Consider the following 13,448-nt stretch of genomic DNA (forward strand, 5'->3'; position numbering starts at 1 on the left):
TATGCAAATGCCCCACCAGTGGTGCCCTCTTCGAACTTTGAAGTTCCCTCTCCTGAAGCAGTCTATGCCGAGGATGCACATAGGCTCTGGGCCAGTCCCAGTTGCGTGTGTGATATATGGAATAATAATTTGTGTCAAAAAGATGGTTGATATAAAGAAGGGGTAGATATGAGAGTGTGGCCATGGGGGTCGGCAAGCTCCATGGTTGATGATACCATCAGACTCTTAAGGATGAGGCCATCAGGAATGTAAAAGGGTTCAGTGGGAACAAAGAAGTGTGAAATGTGTTCATCTGATTCGTGTCAAATGGAACAATGTTTGGGCCGCATAGTATGAGGAATGTGACCTTCTGTTTTACATACCCTTGTATAACCACAAGTCTAAGAAAAACAGAATGGTTAATGTATATAGTTCTTGTACCTTGCAAAGGAATGTTTTAGCAGTTCATGTCAATAGAGATCTTGAAGGTGTTACATATGGAGTGGTAATTCTTGTTGAGAAAATGGTTGATATTAATAAAGAAGGGGGAGATTTGGGAATGTGGCCATGGGGATTGGAAAGCCCCATGGTTGAGATAACATTAGACTCTTAATGACGAGGCCATCAGGAATATAAAAGAGTTTAGAGGGAATAAAGAAGGGTGATTCAGAAGACTCCATGCAGTCCCTGGTTTGTTGTTCTCCAGATGGTTCTCTTGCTCTCCAGCCGTTAAGGCATGGATGCTTCTGGGTGTTTGCTCTTGTTGTTACATTCAAAGTTGTTTGACCAATGAAAAGTTGTTTTGAAAAGAACTGCTGTGGGGTGAAGGCTATAAGAGGGGAGCCTGCCCTCAAGAAGGAGGAAGAAAAAGAAAAAAAGAAAAAAAAGCAACACAATGAAGTTACATCAATAAAGAAGCAGGAAAAAGAAGTGAAGAGGAACAGGCTGGCAGAATGGAGACCAGGACGGGAACAGGCACATTGATTGCCTCATGAAGATAGGTTCGGCCAAAGTCAGCAAACCGCTCAGAGAAGCTCGTACAGAAAGTCGCTGGAAATGGGTGCACCAAAGCTGGAGAGAAGCTCGAGCTGAGAGAAGCCGACCCGTGCACACAACTGCCCCTCGCTGGTCAGCAGTTGCGTATTAGGGGGAATCATACGTCCTTAGGAACAAAGACTGTCTTGGTAACCTTACAGCTCATTCTCCTTATTAACAATCAGACAGTTTATGAGCCTGAAATATGGGACCAAGCTGAGGTCAAGGTGTGGGACTCTGCAACTAAAAATGGCAAGGTTGCAGTGGGATTGCTCGGCACCTGGCGAGCAATCTCTGAGGCCTTAAAGAGCCCTGTGGGACCACAGTCAGAAACGTGTGGTACAGCCATCGAAGGCTTTTGCCGTTCCGCCCCCTGTTGACCTGAACGTGCCTTTTGACCCACGCATATTGGCCTTGAAAAGGAGATGGATATGCTTTTCTTTGATCTGGGAAGAACAGGATACATAAGGCCCAAAGACCAAGTTGCTTGACAACATGAAGCGAGACATATTGTTCATAAGGAATGGAAAATGGAAACTGTAAAGTCATGGAACTTAAGGGATTATTTGTTACCTTTTCTGAACGTGCATATGTATAGGCGTACTTGATTTTTGTAAGTTATAGAACTTAAAGGATTGTTTGTTACCTTTCCTGATTGTACGTATGTATAGGCATACTTGGGTTATGTATGTAAAAGACATGTTCTATATGTTTAGAATGTTTGATGTTCATGTGTGCGTGTTGGTGTAACGTAGAGTCCCCTCACACCCAGCGCTGTTTACTTGCCTTTTATACCTTTTAGAAATATTTGCTTTATAAATATTACAAAACTCAGATTGATTTGAGACTTCATTTACAACACTCATGAGCCCAATAACATCAGGCACTCAGAGACAATTGAAGACATCTCTCCAGAAGTGCAAGTCAGAGGCAAGTTTCCTGCAGTGTCCCCCTGAGGGCCAGCACTCACACAGCCTCCCTTGGAGCTCGTTAGAGCAGAACCCTGGATGCAGTGAGGACAAGGAGACAAAGGCAATGTGAAGGTGACACTGATGTGTAGACAAACTGGGTGTGTGTCACCAAGCACAAGGCGCAGGCCTTGACCCCTGTCCTCTGGGAAGGGAGATCCTTTCTCTTCACACCTTGCTCAGGGCGCTTTGTGGGGCAGTAGGAGATGGGGATGTGCATGGCCAATTGCAGGAGAATGGTTCGACCCCTGCCTGCTTCATGGGTGAGGGCAAGGAGCCAATGAGGCCCTGGTGCATTAAGAACAATCAGCTGTCTCCTCATAGGCCTCAGTTGCAGAAACAACAGCCATAGCCATGGGCACAAAGACCTGGGTTCTTTTTGGACTTTGACGCTTGCCACAGCGCTTGATCCTCTCCACACCTGGCTGCACTAGGGAGTCCCAGACCTGTACCTCTTTCCCTGCACCTGTATACAAGTTTGTGGGGGTTGTCTCACTGAATATGAACTGAGTCTGATAACTCAGATCTTCTTGGTGGCCATGCTCCTCAAAAGGCAGCTCTGTAGGAAGCTGCCCTGGTTTCTGGTGAGCAGGCACCACTGCTCGTATGGCATCCCTCGTGGTGCCCAGGGCCTCCTCCTCCTGGGCCCTGCTCACTCGGCAGGGTCCCAGGCTGCCCTGATGTGTGTGGTTTCTCTTCCTCTGGTGCAGGACTGGGCTCTTCAGTTTGAATAATACAGGAGGAACTAGTATAATACAGAGTTTGAAAAATACAGTTTGATTAATACAGGAGGAACTAGTTGAATGGAGATACAGCACAGAATAACTGAAGGGTAGGGGATTGGAGGCTGCCGGATTCCACTTTTTCTGTTCTTCCTTCTCATGTATGCTGTTATTTTGTCTGGAACTGCATACTATATAGAATACATAGGGCCGCTCCTTGATAGGGAAGGTCTCCTCACAGACAATGACATAGGCAAAGCAGAGACGCTTAACACCTTCCTTGCCTCTGTCTTCAATGCCGATGATGGGCTTCGGGACCCAGGGTGCCCTGAGCTGGAGGACCGGGACGGTGGGGATGACAAACTCCCAACCGACCCTGAACGTGTGCGGGATTTGCCACTCCACCTGGATACCTACAAGTCCATGGGTCCAGATGGGATTCATCCCCGGGTGCTGAAAGAGCTGGCGGATGTCATTGCGGAACCTCTCTCAATTATTTTTCAACGATCCTGGGAATCTGGAGAGGTCCCGGTAGACTGGAAGCTGGCAAATGTTGTGCCGATTTTCAAGAAGGGTCAGAAAGAAGACCCTAGCAATTACAGGCCTGTCAGTCTCACGTCAGTGCCTGGTAAAATCATGGAGAAGATGGTTCTCGAACTTCTTGAGGCGCACCTGGGGGACAAAGCAGTCATTGGTCCCAGCCAGCATGGGGTTGTGAAGGGTAGGTCCTGCCTAACTAACCTGATTTCCTTTTATGATAAGATCACCCGTATGGTGGACCAAGGGAAACAAGCTGATGTGATTTTTTTGGACTTCAGCAAGGCTTTTGACACGGTTTCCCATAGGATCCTACTGGACAAAATGTCCAGCATACAGCTAAATAAAAACATCATACGATGGGTGAGCAATTGGCTAACGGGCAGGGCCCAAAGGGTTATGGTGAATGGCGCTGCGTCAGGCTGGCGGGCGGTCACCAGTGGGGTCCCTCAAGGCTCCATTTTAGGGCCGGTACTTTTCAATATTTTTATAAACGATCTGGATGTAGGAATAGAAGGTATTTTGAGCAAGTTTGCTGATGACACCAAACTTGGAGGAGTTGTGGACTCGCATGAGGGTGGAAAGGCCTTGCAGAGGGATCTGGATAGGTTGGAGAGCTGGGCGATCGCCAACCGCATGAAGTTCAATAAGAGCAAGTGCCGGGTCCTGCACCTGGGACGGGAAAACCCTGGCTGCACGTACAGACTGGGCGATGAGACGCTGGAGAGCAGCCTAGAAGAGAGGGATCTGGGGGTCGTGGTAGACAGCAAGTTGAATATGAGCCAGCAGTGTGCCCTGGCAGCCAGGAGGGCCAACCGTATCCTGGGGTGCATCAAGCACGGCATCGCTAGTAGGTCGAGGGAGGTGATTGTCCCGCTCTACTCTGCGCTGGTGCGGCCTCACCTCGAGTACTGTGTGCAGTTCTGGGCAGCACAGTATAAAAAGGACATGAAACTGTTGGAGAGTGTCCAGAGGAGGGCTACGAAGATGGTGAAAGGCCTGGAGGGGAAGACGTACGAGGAACGGCTGAGGGCACTGGGCCTGTTCAGCCTGGAGAAGAGGAGGCTGAGGGGAGACCTCATCGCAGTCTACAACTTCCTCGTAAGGGGGTGTCGAGAGGCAGGAGACCTTTTCTCCATTAACACTAGCGACAGGACCCGCGGGAACGGAGTTAAGCTGAGGCAGGGGAAATTTAGGCTTGACATCAGGAAGGGGTTCTTCACAGAGAGAGTGGTTGCACACTGGAACAGGCTCCCCAGGGAAGTGGTCACTGCACCGAGCCTGTCTGAATTTCAGAAGAGATTGGACTGTGCACTTAGTCACATGGTCTGAACTTTTGGGTAGACCTGTGCGGTGTCAAGAGTTGGACTTGATGATCCTTAAGGGTCCCTTCCAACTCAGGATATTCTATGATTCTATGATCTACCAGACATTGTAATGAATACTATGAGCAGGACTAGAGGGGTCTTGTTTCCAGCCAGGGGGAGGCAGGGAGGAAAGGGACAATCGAGTTTACTGGACTGGGTATATTTAATGTCCTAGCATATCAGACCCACAAATGTATCAGGCTCTACTGGACACAGCCAATAAAGATATATTTTCTTTATTTTTCACCCTGAGTTTTCCACAGAAGACCCAAGAGAGACCATGCATGTCCAGGTGTCTACTGAGATTCAAGTTAAATTTCTCAGGATCCAATGATCATTTCAAATGTATTTTATTTTATTTTATTTTATTTTATTTTATTTTATTTTATTTTATTTTATTTTATTTTATTTTATTTTATTTTATTTTATTTTATTTTATTTTATTTTATTTTATTTTATTTTATTTATACTTTATTTCTTTCCCAAGGAACCCCTGACTTCTCTTAGAAAGGGTTTCATGTGCTGGGCTGGGCAACAGTTACAGGGACAAAGACCACTGCTGGCAGTGGAGGTGTCACACCTCCAGACTCTGCTTTTCCTCCCGATGGAGTTCTCCAAAGAAATAACCCTGGATGAGTAGCAATAGGAGAATGATTCTTGAAACTGAAATGCAACAAAATTCAGCCTTTGAAACAATAAAATATTTTTATTATGTGCTTTGTGAAATCTTCTTCCTTAATTACATCTTGCAAGCTCTGCAAGTAGCTGCACAAGGCGTGAAGGCTTGAAGATTAAAATGGAAGAGATGTTAGGATTTTCTTCATTTTAATGAGTTCCATGGTGTATTTTGATGCTCAGTCTATGAAGTTCAGGTACTGAGAAGAGAGTGATGCAACCGCTTGAGCAAGTAAAGTCAGGAGTAAGAGTTGAAGTGACTTGGAGTATTAATGGGTCCCACTGAGGGCTGTTACTAACAAAGGCTCCCCAGGGCCTTGTTAGGGCAGATAATTGGAGGCCATGGTTACAGACAGGCAAAGCACTGTGCTGAGAAAAGTCTTGGTTGGTTTTAGTGAAGCAGAATTGGCAAGGCCTGACCCCTGGAACCGGGAGGGGAGATCCTGCACCCCCATGTCTGCCTCAAGGCTTTTCCTGGGGATCTGTGGGATGGGGTGGGCAGTGTGATGCTGTGAGAAGAAGAGTGGTATGAAACCTCTGAGCTGTTACATGTGTTGAAAGGAATCTATGAGGCCCCATCACAATGAATATAACATATCTCCTCATAAGCTCTAACAAAAGGGACAAAACCTTCACGGCAGTTGGGGCATTCCCTTTTTATCAGCACCTTCTGCCTTCTCCTCCACAGGCTTTCCTGTGCTGTCCCACACATTGCCCTATTTTCTTGAAGTCTGCAGACACCCATCTCAGTTCACCATCTTGTTCTCATCCCTAGCTTTCACTGACCTCTTGTCAACCCTCACCAGCTATTTATTGAAACACAAAGCAAGGGTCTGATCAGAGGGTGACTTTTGCACCACAGCATGACCCTCTGAGGGACATTTCTCCCTCCTTATAACCAGTGCCAGCCTTCCATGGAACACTATGTAGCAGTTTTTTCTTTCCTGCTCTTTTCTACTGCCAAAGGAAACTCCATCAGGGTAGAAACCCCTCCTGAAGTAGGCATCCCAACCCAGCAGGCTCCTTGCGGCCTCTCAGCCAACCAGACACAAGTCGCCTCAGCAGAACCTTCCAAGTCACGGGCCTGCTGCTGGCCTTGCAGCTTCTTGTGGAGACACAGCCAAGCCTTGTGCCTGCTGCTGCCCACTCATGGACTCAAGCAGAAGGGACAGGACAACCCATGTTGGGGCCTTCTTTCTGCCTGGGTCCTCCTGGCTCTAGAGGCAGAGAGGATCCCCCAGTCAGCATGCCAAGCAGGTGCCTTCTGCTGGCCTAGCAGGGCCACTGCCAGATGTCAGCCCAAAAGTGCAGCTCCCAGGGAGAAGCCAAGGCTGACCTGCCACCTACAGACAGAAGTGACCTCACAGTGCCTTTCCATGACACGTTCCTGCTGCTGCCCTATCAAGTGCAGAGACAGAAGTGACCTCACAGTCCCTTCCACAGTCACATTCCTGCTGCTGGGGCAGGAGATCCTGAGGCAGAGCTGAGCTCCTCAGAGCATTCCCACCCATCTCCTCCTTGTGGCCCACAAGCTGATCAGATCCTTGGCCCCTAGAATTCATTTGGTGTTAGGGTTTTGTTTAGGTCTCTTAAGCAGTTGTCTAGTGTTAAGTGGACCATTTTAATGCTAGTATTAAGGGCACAGATCAGAGTGATTAAGAGAGTAAGAGTTAGGGGAAGCAGCTATGGGCTGACTTTTGTCTTCAAGTGATACGTTGAGGTCAGTCATTAGAGTAGTGGATTCCTGTCAGGGTGATGAGTAGCATTTAGTTTTAGGAAGCAAGTTTACAGGTTGAAGCTGGGGAATAGCCTTGTATGATTATTTTAAGTCACAGTTACAGCCGTATCAGCATAACCTGAACCCTCTTACCTCTACAAAATCCTTAATTTCAGCTGGCCAAACCCCTATTCCCTCCTCTCAGTCTCACATTCCTCCTGGCCAGGCTTCTCCTGATTTCCCCATATCAGTTATCATTTTAGGGACATGGTTATGATGCCTTGCATGATCTTAGACTATCTGTCAGTGCTCTGTTGGCTACTCTATTCCTGAGAAAAGTGGCACTTAATACACAATGGAAAAGGACACACAAGTCCATCAGAGCACCCTGCACAATGTGACCAGCAGCTCTGCAGCATCACAAAATGTGGTTCCTGCCTACAAGTTTTCTTTCCAGAATGGCTCCTATGGCTCCAGGGTAACTTTTCCCAGGCACTCACTTCCCCAGGCCACACCACTCTTGCCCGCAGGCCCCACGTGTCTCTCCAACCCTCCCCTCTCCCCCTACAGTAGTGGTACCTCACTGCAGCAGGTTGGTGCATCTCCAGGCTCAGGGGTGTTTGCTGAGGGCCTGCCCCATGTGGGGAATGGTGGGGAGGAAGAGAGCAAGGTCATCTCCTGGGGCATGGCTGAGCACAGCCCAGCCATCCCGCACCATGGGCAGGCCTGTGTTCCCAGGTTGAGGCGCACATGCAAGGTGGACACTTCTCCATCAGCCCAGCTTCACGCAGGGACCTTCAGACCTGCCCCAGTCCCAGGAGTGACCTCGTCCTCCTACTCCATCCACAGACAGCTGCTAAAGCCCTGAGTGTCTCTGTTTCTCACAGCTTTCACCCAAGTCTTTCTCCTGGCCCTCTCCACTGCCCAGCACTGCCTCTCAGGTGTTACTCAATGACCCTTCAGAAGGGCCTTTGGACTTCCTCAATTGTCCTGGTGCTTATTAGCACCTTCCTGGCTCCTTCCAGAGTTCAAAGGGAGTCTTCTTGTCCATCAGGAGCCTGTACTGGTTGTGGCTGGGATGGAGTTACTCTCTGCAAAGGAGCCCCTTGTGGTCCTGTGTTTTGGTTGTGTGACCAGTGATGGTCACCCACAGTTGTGGTTGCTGTTTTTGAGCATTTCTTGCACAGCATCAGGGCCTTCTGTGGCTCACAATTTCTGATTTTTACTTGGTTTTGCTATTCTGTCCCCAGTTCGTCTAGAAGAAGAAGAGAAAGCAGGTGGCCGATAGGTGTTTATCTGCTGGATGCATGGAGCAAGGAGGTGTCCGTGGAGCCAGGAGATGAAGGTCCGTGAAGCTGCAGGAGCTCTGCTCTCTTGCCTGGCAGATCCCCAGCACACAGTGCCTGTGGCCCGCAGGGCCAGCCCCGCTCCTCAGGCCAGCACAAGAGGCCTGGCCCAGCCACAGAGCAGCCTGCCCCGAGCAGGGGCCTGCACAAAGAGCTTTCCCTTTGCCCTTTCCCCAGCAAAGGGAAAGGGCAAAGCCAGCCAGCTGGCCTGGCTGGCCATTGCTGCTTCCCTCCCTGTGCTCCCTCAGGGCCCCAAGATGGTGGTGCTGCTGTGAGACCTACATCCGTGGGGATCTCTGCTGCTGAACCCCTTTCCATGTGCCCTGATGGCTCAGCAGCACAGGGCAGTGCTGGGCAGGGCCATGGGGTGTCTCTAAGGGCACAAAGGGCAGGCGAGTGCTGCACCAGACCTCGCCCATAGCACTTCAAAATGCCTATCCTCAATTACTCTGCAGTCTTATGGGCCTTTGCCTGCTGGCTCTTCACCACCTCTGCTGGCATTGCAGAGCCCTCCTTTAGCCCATGGACTCCTCAGATTCCCCTTTTCCTTTAACAGACCTTTGTTTGGATGGTCACTCATTTTATGAGGTTCTAATCACTTCATCTGAGGACCTTGTCCCTGCAGATCCCCTGACATCTCCTGAAAGCTCCAGATTCCTCTCCAGGCTGGAATCTGCCATCTGCCCCGCTGCAGGGGGTGCAGTCCCATGCAGATAAGTTTAAGATCAGTTGTCATGTCCTTAGGCAAGTTCTGCCATAACAGGAGCTCTGAGTGCTGCCCTTGGTTCCTCAGGGACCACCCTGGGACTTTCACCCTGTGTCCTTCACTCTATGACGAACCCCTAGAATACAGAAGAGCAGGGAGAAAACCCTTGGCTGTGTTCCTGATAGCACTTTTGGAAGAGGTGTCCAGGGTCCTGAGTTTGCCCTGAGCAAGACCCTCCTGTTACTGTGGTGCTAGCAGGGAGGCAGCTGTGACCCAGGGCTGCACAGTGCCTGCTGCTGCCTGCAGCCACAGGGATGCCACTGCAGAGACAACAGGACTGACACCAAGGTACATGAGATCTGACAGCTTATCCAAATAAAAGAGCACAGTAGAAAAATGTGGAGACCAAAAGAGAGCAGCAGTGAAAAGGCCACATCCTGCTGCTGGCCGTGGCCATGGCTCCAGGGAAGCAGCAGCCCCGACCCGAAGGCAGAAGAGAGGCAGAGCCCAGCGGGCAGTGAGGGGAAGCCCCAAGGGCCACCGGGGCTGCTCCTGCATGTGGCAGCTGGGCTCTTGGCCCTGAGCCCCTCCTGCGTGCTGGGGCTGCTCCCCCAGCTCCAGAGGAGATGGGAAGAGATGGCAGCTGACACCCACAAAGTTCACAGCTTCTTTATTCTATTTATCCACAGAGAACCCAGTTCTGTAGGTATATTAGATGATTGGGTGACAGATAATAAAATAATTAATACGCAGGATGACACGAGTAGAATTCAGTCAAAATCACAAGTTTAAGAAATAATTTTAAAAATAATAAAAGAATAACAAGCTGTTGTATGCAGAGGTTTTTCAGAAAACCTGTCTGTCCTGTTCGTTTTATAGGCACATTATTGATGCCAAAGTAACATGTGTCCAAAGAGTTTCCACAAGGCTTCCTTGAGCCCCTGGTTCCTCATGCTGTAGATGAGGGGCTTCAGTGCTATAGGCACCACCATGTACAGAACTGTCACGGAATATTCTCTGCAGGGGCTACTTGCACTGCTGCAGCTCATTTCTCTGACCCAGCCACAGGAGATGGAACAGCTGCAGGAGCAGGAGCTGGAGCGGCTGCAGGGTCCATCGTAAGGGTTGCAGTGGCCGTTGGGTCTGTCACAGGACTTGGAGTGGCTGCAGGGTCTGTCACTAAGTTGGTAGTAGTATCAGCTGCAGCTCGATAGGCATGAGCCAGGCCCCAGCACACTACAGTGATTTGTGTCACTTTGGAACTGCCAGAGTCATGACACCCGTTTTTCAAGCATTCTACCCATATTTTAGGATTTTGCAGTTGTTCAGGGGAGAATTTCCAAAACACTGGAAGTGCCCACTGCTCTAGAAACCTGCCTGTATCCTCCCACACTCCCTGCCACTCACAAGTGTCCCACCTCAGGACAGATCTCTGGATAAAATTCCTAAGTGGTTGTTTAACCTTAAACAAAACCTGAAGCACATTCAGGAGACATAACAACAAGAACATGCTCGTCTGAGTGTCCCAAGGATATTAAACATCTTGGAGAACTATCGTACCAAGCTCGGAGGATAAGAGGGAAGTGAAGGAGAAAGGAAGGTTGAAAGAGTAAGAAAAAATGTCTCCTTCTTTCCCCTCCACAGATTGGATCCTTGACCAAAAAACAAAACAAAACAAAACAAAACAAAAAAAACAATAGGTGTAATTGCTAATTGTTTCCGAGATATGGTTTCCAAAGTATAAAGTTTACGACAGTGCTGAGTACAAATACCAGGTTAGGGTCATGACCAGAAATTTCATCATATCATAAGCCACTGTTATACCGCACAGTACCATAACAATTTTAAACCGGGGCCCAGAAAGTATAAACAGCATGACAGGGAGCACATACAGAAAGTAACGTGCTATAAAACTCAGTTTGGAAAACAGGTGCAGCAGACTTGATATTAAAGCAATCAGCATTGTGACTAGCAACTATTATGCAGGTCTAATAGTTATACTTATTTTAGTTTAACACATTCTGGTCAGATCTGTCATTATCTCAACCCTATGAGCGCCAAGACGACTGATATGGTTTAGCCCAGCTGGCAGCTAAACACCACACAGCTGCTTGCTGCCCCCACCCTCTCTGGGATGGGGGAGAGAAACAGGAAAGTGAAGCCTGTGAGCTGAGATAAAGACAGTTTAGTAAGATGGGAAAATAATAATAATAATAACAATAATAATAATAATAACAACAACAACAACAACAACAATAATAATAATAATAATAATAATAATAATAATAATAATAATAATAAATAATAATAACAATAATGATGATAACAGTACTACTAATAACGTGTGTGGAATAAATGATGCACAATGCAATTGCTCACCACCCGCTGACCGATGCCCAGCCTAACCCTGAGCAGCCTGGCCCACCCACCCCATCTAGCCACCCCTATATATTGTTCAGCATGATGTCAGAAGGTATGGAATACCCCTTTGGCCAGTTTGGGTCAACACTCCTGGCTCTGTCCCTTCCCAGCTCCCACTGCACCCCCAGCCTGCATTCTGGCAGGACAGAGTGAGAAGCTGAAATTTCCTTGGCTTGGTATAAGCACTGCTCTGCAACAAGTAAAACATCAGCATGTCATCAACACTCTTCTCATCCTAAGCCAAAACATAGCACCCTAGCAGCTCGTAGGAGGAAAATTAACTCTGTCCTAATTGAAACCAGGACATATATCCACCCCTTATTCCATACCATTTATGTTATGCTAAGATTACACTCCCTACAAGTCCATGTCCTGCTGCTGGCCATGGCCATGGCTCCAGGGAAGCAGCAGCCCCGATCCAAAGGCAGCAGAGAGGCAGAGCCCAGCAGGCAGTGAGGGGCAGCCCCGAGGACCACCGGGGCTGCTCCTGCATGTGTCAGCTGGGCTTTTGGTCCTGAGCCCCTCCTGCGTGCTGGGGCTGCACTCCAAGCTCCAGAGACAATGGGAAGAGAGGGATACTGAGATCAGTTCATTTCTGATAGCTTCTTTATTATCTTTATTTACAATGGAAGACTAGTACAATGGGTAGATTAGATGATTTGGTCAAAGTATATAAATTAATTAACAGGCAGGATGTTAAGAATAACATTAGTGAAATAATGATAAAAATGAAATTACATGGATCACAATAATTTCACATAATTATGGTTATATATTATAAACACATTAATAATGCTTCAGAGGCATGTATAGGAAAAGTTTCCTAACTCCATACTTTAGGTCCTTGTTTCTCATGCTGTAGATGAGGGGGTTCAGTGCTGGAGGTACCACTGAGTACAGAAACGCCACCACCAGGTCATGGGATGGGGAGGAGATGGAGGGGGGCTTCAGGTAGGCAAACATGGCAGTGCTGACCATCAGGGAGACCACAGCCAGGTGAGGGAGGCACGTGGAAAAGGCTTTGTGCCGGCCCTGCTCAGAAGGCATCCTCAGCACTGCCCTGAAGATCTGAACATAAGAAAACGAAATGAAAATAAAACATGCAAAGGTTAAACATAGACTAACTTCAAGAAGGACAACCTCCCTGAGGCATGTCTCTGAGCAAGATAGTTTGAGGATCTGGGGGATTTCACAGAAGAACTGGTCCACAGCATTGCCTCGGCAGAGGGGCAGGGAAAATGTGCTGGCCGTGTGCAGGACAGCATTGAGAAAGCCACTGCCCCAGGCAGCTGCTGCCATCTGGGCACAAGCTCTGCTGCCCAGGAGGCTCCCATAGTGCAGGGGCTTGCAGATGGCAACGTAGCGGTCATACGACATGATTGTGAGAAGATAAAATTCTGATGCAATCAATAAGACATACAGAAAGACCTGTAAAGCACATCCTTGATAGGAGATGGCCCTGGTGTCCCAGAGGGCATTGGCCATGGCTTTGGGCAGAGTGGTGGAGATGCAGCCCAGGTCAAGGAGGGCGAGGTTGAGGAGGAAGAAGTACATGGGGGTGTGGAGGCGGTGGTGGCAGGCTACGGCGCTGAGGATGAGGCCGTTGCCCAGGAGGGCAGCCAGGTAGATGCCCAGGAAGAGCGCAAAGTGTAGGAGCTGCAGCTCGCGCGTGTCTGCGAATGCCAGCAGGAGGAACTCGCTCACAGAGCTGATGTTGGGCATTTTCTGACATTCTCTGTTGGAGAGAAAAAGGTAGAACAAAGTTAGAACTGATTTGGATGAGGAATACCTATTACAAGTCATAGAGAACCCCCAAACAGAGCCTCTCTCTTTGCAGCAGAACCTTTCTGCAGCTCTCCTGCTCGAGTTGTGGCTGGTGCTGGCTGAGAGTGGCACTGGGCACAGGGGCCTCTATGTGCTGCAGAGGAGTCCTACCTGCAGCAGGAGGGAATAAGAACATGGGGGAAACTCAAGT

At 48.7% G+C, this 13,448-nt stretch overlaps 1 protein-coding gene across 1 annotated transcript; it reads right to left on the reverse strand.

The window, feature by feature from the left end:
* Positions 1–12,259: 12,259 nt before the first annotated feature.
* Positions 12,260–13,195, reverse strand: LOC137846877 (olfactory receptor 14C36-like). The gene has a single exon (XM_068664984.1). The coding sequence runs from the start codon at positions 13,193–13,195 to the stop codon at positions 12,260–12,262; it is 936 nt and encodes a 311-aa protein (XP_068521085.1).
* Positions 13,196–13,448: the final 253 nt, after the last annotated feature.

This window comes from Anas acuta, chromosome W, assembly GCF_963932015.1.
Source record: "Anas acuta chromosome W, bAnaAcu1.1, whole genome shotgun sequence".
Taxonomy (NCBI): Eukaryota; Metazoa; Chordata; class Aves; order Anseriformes; family Anatidae; genus Anas; species Anas acuta.

What these genes read in the sequence shown, in the direction of transcription:
- LOC137846877 (XM_068664984.1), bottom strand. Translation starts at nt 13,195, where the DNA reads ATGCCCAACATCAGCTCTGTGAGCGAGTTCCTCCTGCTGGCATTCGCA.